We start from the raw sequence: 16,923 nt of genomic DNA, 5'->3' as shown, positions 1-16,923 counted from the left end.
TATATGCCATATCCTGTGGGCTACCGTCTGCAACCCCGTCCTTAGGAAGCAGGGGCGGGTGGGAGGTCACTTTGAAGCGGAGGACAAAGGAACCAAGCGCCAACGAAAAGCTTGAGCAACCAGAGGGTAGAAGAGACCTTTAGCCACCGTGGTCATTTGTGCTCACGCAAATACCACTTTCTTGGCTAGGTGGTCAGCCCCCAGATTTGGGGGCCCAAAAGCTTCTGAGGAGGCCGGCTGAGGTTGGGGTTTTAGGGGATTTCCTGGCGCACCAGGGCCTTAAACTGGCTAAGCCGGGGTTTCTTACCTGAGGCAGATGGACCACTTCCTGAATGGCCACGTCTGTCCCCCCCCAACCCCTGCCGGGATAGCAGTTTTAGCAGCCTCCCTGTATCGCGCCCCCTCATCTGTTGTCTGACTCCCCATCTCCTGGAGTGCTGGGTGGGTCCCAGTCTCGATGCCGCCCCTCTCCTCAGCAAAGCTGACCTGGTTACTAATTACCCATGCGCTTTATTATTTCTTTTGTTTTATAAATTTATAAATAGCAAAAGGCTCTGATAAGGCCTGTGATCATTAACTTGTAGGGATGGTGGCTGGGAGATGCCCAGTGGGGGGTGGAGAAAGGTAACACCGGGGTGGGGGGAGGGTGACCTGGGGGCTATGGGGAACCACTCCCTCCCAAAGCTCCATATTTTCCTGCGAATATCTCCCTGCTTGCTACTTTCTGTTGGGATTTCATAATGCTTAAATTCCTAGAATATGGAGATGAGGCCCAGACGGAAGCTGTTACTAAATAAGCTTCACAGATGGGGAAACTGAGGCTCGAACTTGGGTTGGAGCTATGAAAGAGGGGGGGCCTGAGGGCTGGCTGAGGAGTTTGCCAGAACATTCAGGAAGCAGCTTCTTTTCTGTCCAAGGTCCTGATCCTGCTTGGGGTGGGGGAGGGCTGGTGGAGCCCAGTGTTTCTGGAAGTGTTGGGGAACCTCCCTGGGCCTTGGGCAAGGGGCAGGGGAGCAGTCAGGCCCCCTGACTTGGCAGGAAGAGGAGGGCAAAGGGCTGCCTCGCTGCAGGGGAGGGGCAAAGGGCCAGGTATTGCCAGACCCAGGGCACAAGAAACCTGGATAGGGTGGGGCCGGGCCTGAACTGTTCAGGGGCCCCAGGTGGGACTAGGGGCTCAGGGGACAGGGGTGCCAGGGTCTTCTTACCTGGGTAGGTAGGACCTCCTGATCAGCAGGCCCCATGGTGGGGGAAGTAGAGGCTGGAGTGGGGCTTGGTCCAAAGCAGCTAAGAGGTCAAAGTGCTCCCTGGGGGCCAGCAGAGTCCTGGAAGCAGACAAGGAGAGGAACTTCAGGGAGGATGAGGAGGGAGAGGGTCTCGGAGCAGCTGGGAGAAGGGGCAGGGGAGAGAGACCGAGCTGGGAGGAGGCTGGAGTTCCTCCCTCCCAGGTTGGTTTTCTTTAATGCTAACAGCGTGCTATTTGCTTTCCATTTAAATTCGAGATGTTGCTATAAATTATCAACCAGCTCCTTGTTCCTGCGGAGTTTATAACTAACTACCTGGGTTACTTATTGTTCAGGTAACAAAGGGGACCTGAAAATGTCCCAGGGACAAAAGTGGGGCCTCTAGTGTCAGGACAAGGGGGTGGGAACTCTGGGGAGGACCCCCATAAAGGCCTGGGTAGTGGGGAGGTTGAGGCTGGAGGAGGGGTTGGTAAGCTCCCCAAGGGAGCTGTTGGTTCAAAGACCTACATTTGGAAGGGGCACCCCAAATGACACCCCAATTCTCTTAGATTTCTATCCTTTGGATCTCTACTGTGTGATCTTGGGCAAGTCTCTTTCCCTCCCCTGCCTCAGTGTTACCAGGTAGACAGGGAATAAAGGCAAATTCTCTGCCTAGGTTCTAGGTCTACTCCTTCCCCTCCCCTCTCCCAGCCTCCCTACCTTCTTTATCCTTTTTTTGGTACCTGTGATGCTGACTTTGTTAGTCTTGGATGCATAAGTTTATTTCTATCTCACAGCCTTTGCCTGTCTTGTTCTTCCTGTTCAGGACCCTGCATCCCCCCCTTCTTCCTTGGCTCTGAGCTCCCTCACTACCCTGTCTGCACATGGGCTGTACCCCACTTTCTCTCTCCTTCACTGAGTCCACCTACTCTCTCTGGTCCCTTAATCATTTAGTTATTTTATTTGTCTCTTTGTTCATTTCTTGTCTCCTGATGTGAAAACATCTCCAGGGAGAAAGCTTGTGACATCACCACTGCCCCCCCCAGCCCTGACATGCCAGGTATGAGTGAGCAAGAGATTAGACTTCCCTGAGGACACCTCCTACTCCTCCCTAGGGGAGTACTTGGGATCCAGAGCTCTATCCTGGCTGCCAACTGCTTAAACCTCACCCTTGCTGTTTCCTGACCCCCTGTCAAGCAGCAGCAGGGTTCTTCCTTGCTAGGAACACAGCAGTATGCACGAGGCTTCACCAGACAATGGCCTGCCTTGGTTCCCATCCCAGCTCCGTCCCTTCCAGTCAGCTAAGTGGGTTCTGTTCCCCAAGTCCCAGTTGCCTCTGCAGAACGGTGAGGACAACACTCAGCACAGGGTCAAGAGCATGACACACAGCTGAGCAGTAACCAACCTGTGTGACTTAAAGCATTAAGAATCAGTTGCTCAGACAGGTGGTGGCACACGCCTTTAATCCAGCACTCAGGAGGCAGAGGCAGGCAGATCACTGAGATCACTGAGTTCGAGGCCAGCCTAGTCTACAGAGCAAGTTCCAGAACAGCCAGAGCAATATAGAGAAACCCTGCCTAAAAAAAAAAAAAAAAAAACACCAAAAAACAAAAAACAAGCAAACAAAACCAAAACCTAACAAACAAACAAACAAACAAACCCCCCCAAAAACAACAAAACAAAAAACCCTCACAAAAGGTTTAAAGCTATATTAAATTTGGGTTTCCTTCTGAACAATTTCTGAAACACACCACACACACACACACACACACACACACACACACACACACACACACACACGAGACAGGGTTTCAAGTTTGCCAAACTAGCCTCAAATTTAATATATCAAGGGTGATCTTGAACAACTAATCCTCCTGCCTCTACCTCCCAAGAGCTGAGATCACAGACATGTGCCACTATACCTGTTTTATTTTTTGATTTTTTTAAGACAGGGTTTCTTGTGTAGCTGGGCTGTCCTAGAGCTCACTGTGTAGACCAAGCTGAATTCGAACTCAGGGATCCACCTGCTTCTTTCTCCGCCTCCGGAAGGCTAGGTAGGATTACAGGTGTGTGCGACCACAACTGACACCCAGTTTTATGTGACACTGACTGAATCCCGGACTTTGTGCTTGGCAAGGGCTTCCCAACTGAACTATATCCCTGGTCCTGAGAAATAGGAAGTATCTTTAGTTCTACTTTATATGTGAAGAAATGGGGGGGGCGGGGCATGAATGTTAAGCCACAGTGCAAGGCCATTCAAAGAGTAGGTAGCAGAGCTGGGAGTCTTCTGCAGATCTAAGATTCCCACCCTCACCTGAGAATTCAGCTTCCTCTCCAGAGGAGTAGCCCTCCTTCAGTCTAGTCCCTCAGATCCATGGCTCTGGATACCAGACAACCAAGGGCTCAAAGCTGGGGACACCTGTTTGACTACATAATAGGAAGGGGAAGATGAGGGCCGATCTTCAGTCTTCTGGGTTCTGCTTTGGAGACAGGAGTACACAGGACCACAGTGGCAATGATGATGATGACGACAATATCATTCCACTTACTGGACCCTTGCTGTGGGCCAGGCTCTGCCCCAAAGCCTTCGTCCCCACTGCTGATTCATTTTCTTCTTCCAGCAGAGTCAGAATGAGTGTACACAGACTTGCACCCATGTGGGAGAGATGGATGGAGGGAGGGAGGGAGAGGGAGGGAGAGAGAGAAACAGACTAATCCAGTAAATCCCCCCTCCTAAAAAAGTGGCACAGATGACTCCTCCCAGAAAAAGATAGGAAATGAGCCCTTTCAGCTCTGACAGCTTTATTTATTTATTTATTTATTTATTTATGCTGAGATCATAGGCCTGTACCACCCTTGCCTGGCTGTCTGGAATTTTATAATCACTTTTTGCTGATGTTAAAAGGACTGTTTAAAAAGCAGATGTGATGGTACATGCCTTTAATTCTGATGCTGGAGAGACAGAGGCAGGAGGATCTCCATGAGTTCCAGGTCAGCGGAGGCTATATAATGAGGCCTTGTTTCATCTGCCCTCCCCCAAACAAAACAAAAGTTCCTGTCATATTTTGAACAGTTTTGCTTCCACTCAAATGCTGGTCTTCTGTTTGTGCTGTGTGTGTTTGTGGAAGGTGGCTGCTGTATCTATTACTTTATTATTTGACCTAGTACAGAAGAAATCAAGAGAGATAGAAATAGGGTGGGGAGAGGCTGAGGTTAGGGAGGGAGAGAGGAAGGGAAGAAAGGAGAGAGAGAGAGACAGAGAGAGACAGAGAGAGACAGAGAGAGACAGAGAGAGAATACGAATCAGAGGCACCTTGGCAGAATATAAGAAAAGCCCCACCTGTGTAAGTAACCAGTCTCCATGCAGAGAAGGGAGAGGGAAAAGCGAGGGTAAGAGGGGAGGGAGGAAGGAGAGCAGGCCCAGGGCTGTCCTTGCCAGAGAAGGGAGGCCACCAGATAAATATGTTTGCAGAAGCACAAGCTGGACTTTGTCCCTGCTTTCCTCCTAGCCCTGCCTGGCACCCAGGAAACAGAGGAGGGGTGAGGTTCCAAGAAGCCCCTGAACATAGAATATGAAAGGAAGCAGGGAGGAGTCTTCAGGTGGGGCCCCTGGGATGAGGAATATTCTTGAGCCCAGGCTAGATCAGCAGAGCTTTGTCAGAGGTGGAGTCAGGACCCAGATGAAAGGTACTTCCGTACTTCTGGGGTTTCCTGTGAGACTCAGGCAGCTCCCAGTGACCCCTGGTAGTCATTCGTCCTTTTTATTTGCTGTGTCAGTTTGGATTAGTCTGTCCACCTTTTTTGCACCCCTGCCGGTCTGGTGACTGTTGATAACAGGAGGAGTCTCAACCTTCCTAAAGCTGCCACCCTTTAATACAGTTCCTCATGGGGTGACGCCAACCATAAAATCACGTCCACTGCTACTTCATAGCTGTAATTTTGCTCCTGCTATGAACAGCCATGTGACTCTGTGAAAGGGGTCATGGAGAAGCGCATTCTCCAGGCCGTGGGGTGTGAGGCAGAGCGGAAGTTGAGGGGGGAGCTGCTGGAAGACTGTGGGGCTGGCTTCAGAGTACTGGGGGCCGGTCCTCTGTGTCACTGAGTTCCAAACAGGCAAACTCAACCAGTTGGGGACTGAAGATAACTTGTTTAATTGCTTCTACATTGAATGAATGTGTATAGACTGTTTTTTGTGTTTTGCTTTTTTTTTTTTCAAGACAGTGTTTCTCTATGTAGCCCTGGCTGTCCTGGAACTCACTGTGTAGAGCAGGCTGGCCTTGAATTCACTGAGATACTCCTGCCTCTGCCTCCCACGTGCTGGGATTAAAGGCGTGGGACACCACTGCCCGGCAAGACTGCTTTATCCTTGTCGCTATTTTCTGAACACTAGGTGAAACGGCTGTCTGGTCAGACTGCGGTTGTAACCTGAGCTGGCTACAGCAGATGGAGGGTGTGCAGGCTCTACGCCAGTCCCAGCCCACTCCTTTTACTTTTTGAGACAGAATTGCACTGTGCACCCCCATTTGGCCTGCAACTCAGTATGTAGACCAGGGTGGCCTTGAACTCAGAGATCTGCCTGGCTCTGCCTCCTAAGTGCTGGGATTAAAGGCAATCTTATAGAGGCATTTTCTCAATTTGTGGTCTCCCTCTTCTCAGATAACATTAATTTGTGTTAAGTTTTCAAACAAACAGGTTGCCATCCATCTACTGAAGTAACCATCCATCCATCCACCACTCATCCACCCATCACCCATCCATCCATCACTCATCCATCACCCATCCATCACTCATCCACCCATCACTCATCCACCCATCACCCATTCATCCAGCACTCATCCATCACTCATCCACCCACTCCTTTACTCGTACATTGCCCATGCATACTCTGTGTGAGGCCATTCGGGGTTCTGGGAACCAGACAGTTCTCCCACCCCTAACAGTGGTTTAAAACTCACTCAACAAGGCCTGTGAGATGGCTCAGCTGGTAAAGGCACTTGCTGCAGAAACCTGGTGGCTTGAGTTCCATCTGCAGGACCCGTGGAAAGGTGGAAGGAGACCTCTGCGCTCTTACTGTAGCACATGCACACAAGCACGCATGAGCGTACACACAGCCATACTTCTGAACAAGTCCAGAAGAGGGTAGGAACTTTGGAGGAGTCATAGGTGAGGGTCTTCCCTAGTTGGCTGGCACAGCTTCCGGTGGGAATCTGGCCATGTGTACATGTGTCCTAGTGTAGGACCTGAGCAAGGTCCTACCCACAGAGCAGGGCCCAAGTCCACTAGTCCCGGGGACCCTGACCTCACCCGAGGTATCAGGAGGGCCGCTGAGCAGACGGTGTCCTTGCTCGCTTCCAGGGACGACCCGTGGCGTGTGGCAAAGATGGTCAAGTCCTATTTGCAGCAGCACAATATCCCGCAGCGGGAGGTGGTCGACACCACGGGTCTCAACCAGTCCCACCTGTCGCAGCACCTCAACAAGGGCACGCCCATGAAGACGCAGAAGCGGGCCGCTCTGTACACCTGGTACGTCCGCAAGCAGCGAGAGGTGGCTCAGCGTAAGTAATGACCCCAGCCTGTGTCCTCCCTGGCAGGGCTCACAGCTCTCCACAGCTCACGGTGGGGTGGGAGTGTCGCCACCCCCATCGCACAGACAAGTGTGACTGAGAGGGAGCCAGAAGGACGTCCCCGAATTTCCTGCCCACTCTGAGCAAGGCACCGAGGGAAGGGAGCCGGACTGGTCCCGGGGATCCCGGGCATCTATAGATACACATACTGAATCTCTCCTTCCAGGAAATTGAGAGTGATGGCTATGATAGGGTGAGATGTGGATTATACATGCTAACAACGAAGCCCAGCAATAGTATTGAGCACTTGCTGTGTGCTGGGTTAGTGCTGAGGAAAATAATAAGCAGACTGTGGAGGGGAGAGTAAGCCCCTCTATCTCAGGGAGCCGAGGTTTCTGGGCGGTCCCATGGGATGCATGACCATTACTTAGGTCTTAAAGTGTCCCTGCGGAGGTATAAAGAGGGTGTCGCAATCAAGAGGAACAGCATGAGAAGCTCAGCCGCTATTACTTAAGCAACAGTTCTCAGCATTCCTAACTCAGTGACCCTTTAATGCAGTCCCTCATGTTGCCGGGACCCCAATTGCCACTTCATAACAGCAACTTTGCTACTGTTATGAATCATAATGTAAATATATGACACGCAACCCCTGTGGGGTTGTGACCCACAGGTTGAGAACTGCTGACTTAAGAGACTGATGGGCTTCTTTCTCAATCTCTCTCTCTCTCCTCCTCCTCCTCCTCTCTCTCTCTGTCTCCTCCTCTCTCTCTCTCTCCTCTCTCTCTGTCTCCTCTCTGTCTCCTCTCTCTGTCTCCTCTCTCTGTCTCCTCTCTTTCTCTTTCCTCTCATTCCTGAGATTGAACACAAAGCCTCACACATGCACAGAGTTAACTTCCCAGCCCTCTGTTTACTTTTTGAGACAGGTCTCACTATGTAGCCCAGGTTGGTCTTGAACTTGTGATCTTGCTGACTCAGCTCCCAAGTGCTTGGATGGTAAGTGTGTTCTGCTACATCCAACTTGGTATCACTCTTTCTAATGTTTCTAACAGTTGGCTGTTAATGGGAGACATCGTGGTTTGTTTAACTAGCCACTTACTAAGGGACTTTATTTTTGGTTTTTAGAGACAGGGTTTCTCTGTAGCTTTGGAGCCTGTCCTGGCACTCACTCTATAGACCAGGCTGGTCTCGAACTCACAGAGATCCACCTTACTCTGCCTCCCGAGTGCCCCGACTAAAGGTGTGTGCCTTCACCGCCTGGCTGACATTATTCTTTTTTGTGAATGTTTGGATTGCTTCTGATCTTTTTTTTTTTTTTTTTTTTTGGTTTTTAGAGACAGGGTTTCTCTGTGGCTTTGGAGGCTGTCCTGGAACTAACTCTTGTAGACCAGGCTGGCCTCGAACTCACAGAGATCCACCTTACTCTGCCTCCCAAGTGCTGGGATTAAAGGCGTGCGTCACCAATGCCCGGCGCTTCTGATCTTTTGATCCTGTGAATAGGACTGCTCAGAACATTTTCCCTTACACTTTTTTGCTAAAGGTGTACACACAATTCTATTGGCTGTGAGTTAGTGGGTCTTATTAGATCCTGCCCAGTTGTTTTGTACTCCATCCAGCAGGGCTCTGCATTCCAGGTGCTTCAGAATCATTGTCAACATTTGTTAATGTGCATCTTTCTCATTTTAACCATGATGTACACGTGGTGGTATTTCTTTTTGGTCTTTGTTTTTGTTGTTGTTGTTTTTGAGACAGGGTTTCTCTGTGCAACAATCTTAGCTGTCCTGGAACTCATGCTGTAGACTAGGCTGGCCTGGAACTCACAGACATCCACCTCCCTCTCAAGTGCTGGGATTAAAGGCATGTACCACTACCACCTGTCTGTATTGTGGTTTTAATTTAATTGTATTTTTTTTTGTTTTGTTTTTCAAGACAGGGCTTCTCTGTATTGCTTTGAAGGCTGTCCTGGAACTCGCTCTGTAGACCAGGCTGGCCTCAAACTCACAGAGATCTGCCTGCCTCTGCCTCCCGAGTTAAGTTTAAATTTTTTTGGTAATTCATTACATTGATCTTACCATATAGTTATTGGAATTCATCTTTAAGAAGTATATATTCACAAGCGGTGGTGGCAGAGGTAGGTGGATAGCTGTGAGTTGGAGACCAGCTTGCTCTATATGCCAAGTTCTAGGACAGACAGAGTTGCATAGTTAGATGATGTCTCAAGGAAAAAACAAATGCTACTCTTCCTGAGGACTCAAGTTCAATTCCCAGCACCCACATCAGGTGTTTCATAGTCACCTGGAACACCCTTTTCAGGCCTCTGTCGGCACCCCCCCACACGATACTCACACACAAACAACAAATTCTAAAAATAAACAAAGTGTTTCAGGTTTAGGAGCCAAGCCATAGTTCTGGTATCTCAGGTCTGGGTGGTGGCTCCTGCCATCCTGCGGACAGAATTAAGATGGGGACCGCAGAGGCAGTGTGAGTGGGTATGAATGGGCCACAGCTGTGGAGAATGTGGTACTCAGGCCAAGTTAATTAACTGTTGTTTGGTTCGTTTGTTAAGACAGGGTCTCTCTGTGGAGCCCTGGCTGACCTTGAACTCACAGAGATCTGCCTGCCTCTGCCTCTGCCTCTGCCTCTGCAGTGCTGGGATTTATAGCACAAGTCCTCCTTTAGCAGAGGGTGGGGCTTGGCTTTGGCTTGGCCTCAAGACGGCATGCATACTAGGCAAGCTCTCCACCAACCGACTCCCAGCTCCAGTCCAGATTAGATGACTTTAGTCTTAGCCACCAACTGCTCTGTTTCGGCACCAGAAAGACAGAGGATGGGGGCCATCAGGTGAGCTGACCATGAAGATGGGTGTGATCAATGTCCCACTTACCTCTCTGTCCTGACAGAATTCACCCACGCGGGGCAAGGGGGACTGATCGAAGAGCCCACCGGTGACGAGCTGCCGACCAAAAAGGGAAGGAGGAACCGGTTCAAGTGGGGCCCGGCATCCCAGCAGATCCTGTTCCAGGCCTATGAGAGGCAGAAGAATCCCAGCAAGGAAGAGCGGGAGACCTTGGTGGAGGAGTGTAACAGGTAGAGTGGTGGGCTAGCCAGGGCTAAGACTAAGCTGGGGAAGGGAAGGTGTCTCTGGGTCCTCATCAGGGCTGGCCAGTCTCTGAGAGCTCTTGCTGTCCATAGAGAGGAGTTAGCTTTTCCCATTACTTTGAATTGAATTCCCAGCGTCCCCCACCCACCCCGGCAACACTTCAGGGGGAGGGTCACTCACCTCCTATCATCTCCTCTACAACCCTATGAATATTTTGTTCACATCGTGACTAAGGTTGGAGGGGCTAAGTCCTTGTCCAAGGTCACACAGCAGGACTAGTACAGTAATCCAGGCCTGGGTGGACCCCACTTCTCAGCACCGTCCTTCCTCCTCTGATGGGTGCCATCTTTGTAGGGCGGAGTGCATCCAGAGGGGGGTGTCACCATCACAGGCACAGGGGCTAGGCTCCAACCTTGTCACGGAGGTGCGTGTCTACAACTGGTTTGCCAACCGGCGCAAGGAAGAAGCCTTTCGGCACAAGCTGGCCATGGACACATACAACGGACCCCCACCAGGGCCAGGCCCAGGCGCCACACTGTCTGCTCACAGCTCCCCTGGCCTGCCCACATCCGCCCTCTCCCCCAGTAAGGTCCACGGTGAGCACTGTGGGGGAAGGGAATTGGGCTAGGAAATGAAGAGAAAAAGTGGGTGGGCAGATGGGCTGGAGGGGGTTCCCAGGTGGTGGCAACCACCCCCAAATATTCTGTACCCCCCTCCACTGTGGGTGCCCACTCTGTCCATTATGTCTATGCTCCACCGCTACCCCCACCGTCCACCTTACTTTGTCCACGCCATGTCCCCCCTTTGCTTTGTCTCCTCCTACTGCCTTCCATCCTTCTCACTCCGCTCTCCCGTCCCCACTGACTCCAGCTCACACTCTGTACCCCGCCCACTTCATTCAGCCGGATCCCGCCCCCTCACTAATGCCGCATCCACGCCACAGCCTCGCTGTTCATCCCACTCCAACCCTCTGTAGTCAACCTGACTGGCCCTCCGGTTACTCCAGTGCAACAAACCACTTCGAATCTATCCATTCCAACTGTTCTACCCATTCATGTTCAGATCACGGTCTAATCCAGCCATTCAGTCTGACCCGCTGATTGCACAGGGTCCGGTTCACTGTGCATGGTATATATATCCATTGGTGTCTCGGAACTGGGGCCGGGACCTCTTGCAGGCACCACATATGGTCTTTCCTTCTCACCCACGCACATCCTACTGTATACTGTAGACGACTTATGATACCCAATGCAGTGGAATTACGATGTAGACAGTTATACTGCACCGACTAAGGACTAGTGACAAGAAAACAAACCTGCATGTATTCGGTGCAAATGTGGAACTTTTTCCAAACATTTTCGATCCAGCAGTTGACTGAATCTGAGGCTTCAGCACCTGTGGATAAGAGGCTGGCCGTGAAGCTCAATTCAATTTCGTCCAGTTCAATCGGATTCTGGTCAGATCAGCAAAAGCTCTATCTAATTCAACTCGGTTCTGGCCCCATTTAAGGAGACTTAATTTAATTTGGCCAATTGCAGTCCATTCTGCTCAACTCAGTTCATTTCCATTTAGTTCTTATGAGGTACTGTGTAGCTCAGTCCCATTGTTCTTTGAGTGTCTTCTACAGAGAGGGACACACCAGGCAGTGGGGGACACAGGACCATGAATTAAAAGAGCTGGAAGCAGCCAGCACGGGGGGGGGAGAGGAAAGACGAGTGCCAAAACAAAAACAAAAACAAAAAAGTAGGCTCTGGTGTGGTGAGGTCTGTGGGGCAGGAGAGGTCGGGAAAGTGGGGTGCTGAGGCTAGACATTGCTCCCCACTCTAGGTGTGCGGTACGGACAGCCTGCAACCAGTGAGGCAGCTGAGGTGCCCTCAAGCAGCGGTGGTCCCTTAGTGACAGTGTCTGCGGCTTTACACCAAGTGTCGCCCACAGGCCTGGAGCCCAGCAGCAGCCTGCTGAGCACTGAAGCCAAGTTGGTGAGTGAGCTGCTACACCCTGTGTGGAGTCCCCTCCTAGCCCCATGTTCTATGGCTAGGAGACAGTGTGAGGACACTCCAACTCAACTTGACCTACTCTTACAGGTCTCAGCCACTGGGGGTCCCCTGCCTCCAGTCAGCACCCTGACAGCACTGCACAACTTGGAGCAGACGTCTCCAGGTCTCAACCAGCAGCCACAGAACCTCATCATGGCTTCACTGCCTGGGGTCATGACCATTGGACCTGGGGAGCCTGCCTCCCTGGGCCCCACATTCACTAACACAGGCGCCTCTACCCTGGTCATTGGTAAGCAGGTGGGGATGATGGGGACCCCTGTGTCTCCTGAAGTCTGGGATCTGGAAAGAGCCACAGGAGCTCATCCATCCATTCATCCACCCACCCATCCACCCACTCACCCATCCATTATCCACCTACCCATTCACCCACCCACCCACCCATCCACCCACCCATCCATCCATCCACCCATCCATCATCCATCCACCCATCCAACACCTGCGTGCCTGTGGCCAGGCACCCATGATCCCAGACAGTGGACCAAACAGAACTAATGAGCACAGTGTAGAAACTACACTGAAATCACAGTCTGAGAAGACCACAGAGTAAGGATGCATGCGTGTGATGTTTTCTAGGGTCTTGGCTTTTTTTTTTAAGTTGCAAACCATTTATATGCAAGAACTACTGCTCAATATCTAAAACATAGGGAGCTGCTTGAGGAGGGGAGCAGAGAGTGAACCCCGGGGACTTTGCCTCTAATCTACTCCCAGCCTGCCTTTCCCACTAGGCCAGATGAGGAGCTAAAGGCCACTTGTTTGTGGCTGGTCCTACTGCAGGGCTGCTTCTCAGCCCCTCCCCTCCCTCTTTTAACCCACAGGTCCTGGGAAGGAGGGCTAGTGTCCCTCAGAGGGTCTGGGGTGGGTCTGGGGGGGCACAGGGTGGCAGGGGTCTGGGGTGGGCCTGGGGGGGGCACAGGGTGGCGGGTATGAGGCTTGGCTGACTCCTGCTTGTCCCGCACCAGGTCTGGCCTCCACTCAGGCACAGAGTGTGCCGGTCATCAACAGCATGGGCAGCAGCCTGACCACCCTGCAGCCGGTCCAGTTCTCCCAGCCACTGCACCCCTCCTACCAGCAGCCACTCATGCCCCCTGTACAGAGCCACGTGGCCCAGAGTCCCTTCATGGCCACCATGGCCCAGCTGCAGAGCCCCCACGGTAAGCATCCCTCACACTGGTCTAGGGGAGGTGGGCTAGGGGTTGGCTGTGGGTAGGCTCAAGACAGAGCAGGTAGCAGGTGCTGTGGTCTGCTTGTGTGTGGTGCAGGTATCTACAGGCCACCAGCCTGCTTCTGTGTGTGCACAGGAGCTCGTGTGAACTTTTCAGTGTGTACAATGCTGGTGTACCGGTCACATTCCCAGGTCTGTTTGTCTGGGTGCTGGGATGCAGGCCACAGCCTATTACCTGAAACCCTTGGGGCTATGCACACTTCAGTTTATGACTTTTCCAGTTTTAGAAAGGTGGCTTGTGGATATATCACGTGTTACATACTACTCCCAGTACAGCATGGGCAGTGCCTGTCCACAGAGCACTGTTATTCCTGAAATAAAAGATGGGACTATATGCAGTAGATTAAAGATTCATGCAGGGCTGGGGGGAAACAGCTCAGTCAGTAAAGTGCTGAAGACACATCCTTCAGAAGCCGTGGGGCATGGGACATGGCGGTGTGTGCTTCTTATAACCCCAGAGCTGACGAGGTGGAGGTTGACTGACGACCCCTGGGGCCCATGCCAGTCGGTCTAGCCTGCTTGGTGAGCTCCAGGCCAGTGGGAGAACCGTCTCAAAAACCAGGGTGGGTGGTTCCTGATGAACCACAGCTGAGGTTTTATTGGCCTCACATGCCTATAGTTGTATGTGGACAGACAGACAGACAGACACACACACACACACACACACACACACAGATGTATGCATGCACACTTACATAACCTCACACCACATTTGCATGAAGCTGCCCACCAACTTTGGGGACCTGTGTTGAGGCTGAAAATGAATCTTTCTGTGTGGGTGTCCCATCCTGGGAGAGCATGCCATTACTATCAGCGCTCAAGTCTCCTGGAGAGTCTAGAAGGGAAACTTTGTTTCATGTTGGAGTTGTCCTGGAGATAGAGGTATTGCGAGCCTCTGCTCTGCTTACCTAGATGGAGGCTGCCAGTCTTTCCTTCAGATGCCTGCGTTTGGTACACAGCACCTGCACATGCTGCTGTGGTCCCTTTGCTTAGCATAACATACTGGGAACAGAACTAGAGAGCCCCCGCACTTGGTACAACAGTTCCACCTACGTTTACTGTAGCAGTAACTGTGTCTATACATCCCCTGTACGTAGCACAGGCCTACTGTGCCTCTGCTCCTCGTTTGCTTATACATAGCTGGGTTGTATTCCACCTAGGGCAGTGGGGGAACAAACGCACAGTGAGCTGAGTTGATGCTGGGCCTTCGCCTGGCTGCTCCCCACCCTGCTTAGCTAAATAGGCCTCTATAATGGGAAGATAGGGTCCATCTCTCCCACCTGGATCCCCAAGCATCACTCCAACATGGTAGTCATCAGGTCCCATGCCCACTTCTCACAGACTGCTGAGTCTTGAGGGAAGGGTCCAGGGAGCCACGTCTATCTATCTGTGTCCTCTCTTCCAGCCCTCTACAGCCACAAGCCTGAGGTGGCCCAGTACACGCACACAAGCCTGCTTCCGCAGACTATGCTGATCACGGACACCAACCTCAGCGCCCTTGCCAGCCTCACGCCCACCAAGCAGGTAAGGCCCTGCGTCCTGAATCCCCACCCAGAGTCCCACTTCCAAGCCATGGGCTCAGGGTGTTACCCTGGTTCCCCAGGTCTTCACCTCAGACACAGAGGCCTCCAGTGAGCCTGGACTTCATGAACCATCGTCTCCAGCCACCACCATCCACATCCCCAGCCAGGACCCATCTAGCATCCAGCACCTGCAGCCGGCTCACCGGCTCAGCACCAGTCCCACCGGTGAGCGGTCTGCTGTCTCCCAGTAGGATGAGGTGGTGTGTTCAATGATGGAGTGAGGGGGGATGAGGGGGGACCTCCTGAATGGAGGTCAGAGGCCAACATTCAGGAGCTGGTTCTCTCTCCAGCACGTGGGTCCCAAGGACTGAACTGAGGTCATCAGCTTCTTTTACCCTTTCACCTACTCTGAATCACTCTTACCAACCATGCCATCTCCCCAGGGCTCAGTGCTTCATATTCTTTGAACAAGCAGCCAGCGTTATAAATTCAGCTTTTGCTGGGCAGTGGCAGGGGCTTCTCTTTGTTTGAGACCAGCCTGGTTCACAAAGTGGGTTCCAGGAGAGCCAGAGCTGTTACACAGAGAAACCCTGTCTCGAAAAACCAAAACAGCAAACGAAAACCAAAGAACTCAGCTTTCACCTAGGAGTCTGGATCTCTGCTCATCTGTGAAGCTGGGAGGACTCATGTTCTTACATCACAGCAGACATGCATGCACCCTCAGTCTGTCCCACTCCTGGGCTGAGGTCTGGGGTATCCTCCACCCCCAATTTTGCGATTCAGGAAAGCTGCTATCCTCTGGAGCCTCAGGTCCCCCCACTGGCCCTTGGGGCTGTAACGGCAGTTACTGGAGACACTGTCTCATTGCACAGAAGGGCAAATGCACACTCACAGCGCTGGGGGAACCATCCCTAGACACGTTAGTGTTTGACTCAGCCCAGCATCCAAGAGGCTCCCTGTAGGTCCTGAGGGGAGAGGGCCGATTGGGCTCCTGGAATCTGTTGTGATTCAGGATGTGAGGTTCCCTAGGGACAGGCAGGTAGGGTGGAGGTCAGAGTGGGGTTGGCTGACAGCCGGTGACCGCGTTTGCTTCTGCAGTGTCCTCCAGCAGCCTGGTGTTGTACCAGAGCTCGGACTCCACCAACGGGCATAGCCACCTGCTGCCATCCAACCATGGTGTCATCGAGACTTTTATCTCCACCCAGATGGCCTCCTCCTCCCAGTAACCATGGTGATGGCCTCTCAGGAGCTGGGTTCCCAGAGCCCACACTGCCTGCATAGGGGGTGAGAAGGCCAAGGCCATGCTGCCTGGAGGACATCTGCGACTGCCATGTGTCTCCTGCCGTAGGCTGGTGGCCTTCCCATACACCCCCGCTTTCACCCGACTTCTCCAGCAGCATCAGAGAGGGATGGCTCTGGGGAGTCTCACCCTGAGAAGGGACCATAAAGGGCTTGAGGACAGCCCGGTCTGGACAGCGTTGGAAGACCATCCTCCTGCAGAGAATAGGGAACTCGACACTTGGGACAAAGGGGAGCCTGTGATGCTGGTACCCACACAGGATCTCTGTGTTGAGCTTGGGGGCCTAGATCCACATGGCTGCCTCCTGTCTCCTGTGCAACCCCAGGCCATCCCACGAGCACCAGCAACTTCCAGTAAGCCACATGGCTGTTTGGCGGTCACCTACCCCAGCCCAGACAGGAATTCTCCAAGTGGCTGTTCTGTGAGGCCTGGGAGCTGAGGGGAAGGCATGCAGGGCTCTTCTGGGCTTTCTCAAATGGAGCCATCCCCTCTCCCAGCCTTAGGATCTCATTCACAGGCCATCTGCTGATGCCAGCCTGGTATCTCGTCTCCAAGGCCACTTCAGGGACTCTTTCTTCCTGGTGCGGGGGAGGCAGGACTCAGAAGGCAAGGCTGAGCTGTGTCTGGTGGACAGAATGCTGAGACCAGTAGAGAGAAGCCACCTATGCAGCCTGGGCTGAAGCCTGGGGGCTGCCAGCCATTCTGAGGAAGCCAAGGCTCTGAGTGGGGCTGTGAGGGGCAAAGCAGCTGTGAGAACCCAGAGCACATGACCTCATCTCCCCGGCTTACTGCAGAGGACCTGGCTCCTGGTGGGCTCCTGTCTAGGACTGAGGAGGGCCTGGAGACAGCCAGTGTTCCCTGCAGCTCACAGCCAGCCATGGACAAGCCTGTACATTTATTTAACTTTTAGTAAAGTCAACGAAAAAATGTATGGGAGCTC

The 16,923-nt window shown here is 52.4% G+C and overlaps 1 protein-coding gene across 3 annotated transcripts in view; it reads left to right on the top strand.

Moving 5' to 3' along the window:
- Hnf1a (HNF1 homeobox A) overlaps positions 1-16,914 on the top strand; it is a 17,508-nt gene extending 594 nt beyond the window's left edge. Inside the window, exons 2-10 of one of the 3 annotated variants that reach the window (XM_021232314.2) lie at positions 6,576-6,775; positions 9,682-9,868; positions 10,236-10,477; positions 11,709-11,860; positions 11,966-12,167; positions 12,898-13,089; positions 14,566-14,684; positions 14,743-14,908; positions 15,782-16,914. In XM_021232314.2, the coding sequence (XP_021087973.1) occupies positions 6,576-6,775; positions 9,682-9,868; positions 10,236-10,477; positions 11,709-11,860; positions 11,966-12,167; positions 12,898-13,089; positions 14,566-14,684; positions 14,743-14,908; positions 15,782-15,909 (1,588 nt within the window). In that variant the 3' untranslated portion in view covers positions 15,910-16,914. Of the gene's footprint in view, positions 1-6,575; positions 6,776-8,984; positions 9,512-9,681; positions 9,869-10,235; positions 10,478-11,708; positions 11,861-11,965; positions 12,168-12,897; positions 13,090-14,565; positions 14,685-14,742; positions 14,909-15,781 lie in introns of those variants that run through there. The other 2 variants (XM_005078961.4, XM_021232315.2) reach the window with 2 other exon arrangements.
- The last annotated feature ends 9 nt before the right edge of the window (positions 16,915-16,923 follow it).

The sequence above is a fragment of the Mesocricetus auratus genome, unplaced genomic scaffold (genome assembly GCF_017639785.1).
Source record: "Mesocricetus auratus isolate SY011 unplaced genomic scaffold, BCM_Maur_2.0 Super-Scaffold_100025, whole genome shotgun sequence".
Lineage (NCBI taxonomy): Eukaryota > Metazoa > Chordata > Mammalia > Rodentia > Cricetidae > Mesocricetus > Mesocricetus auratus.
Note: the sequence above shows the minus strand (reverse complement) of the source record. Positions and strands in the feature narration are given on the sequence as shown.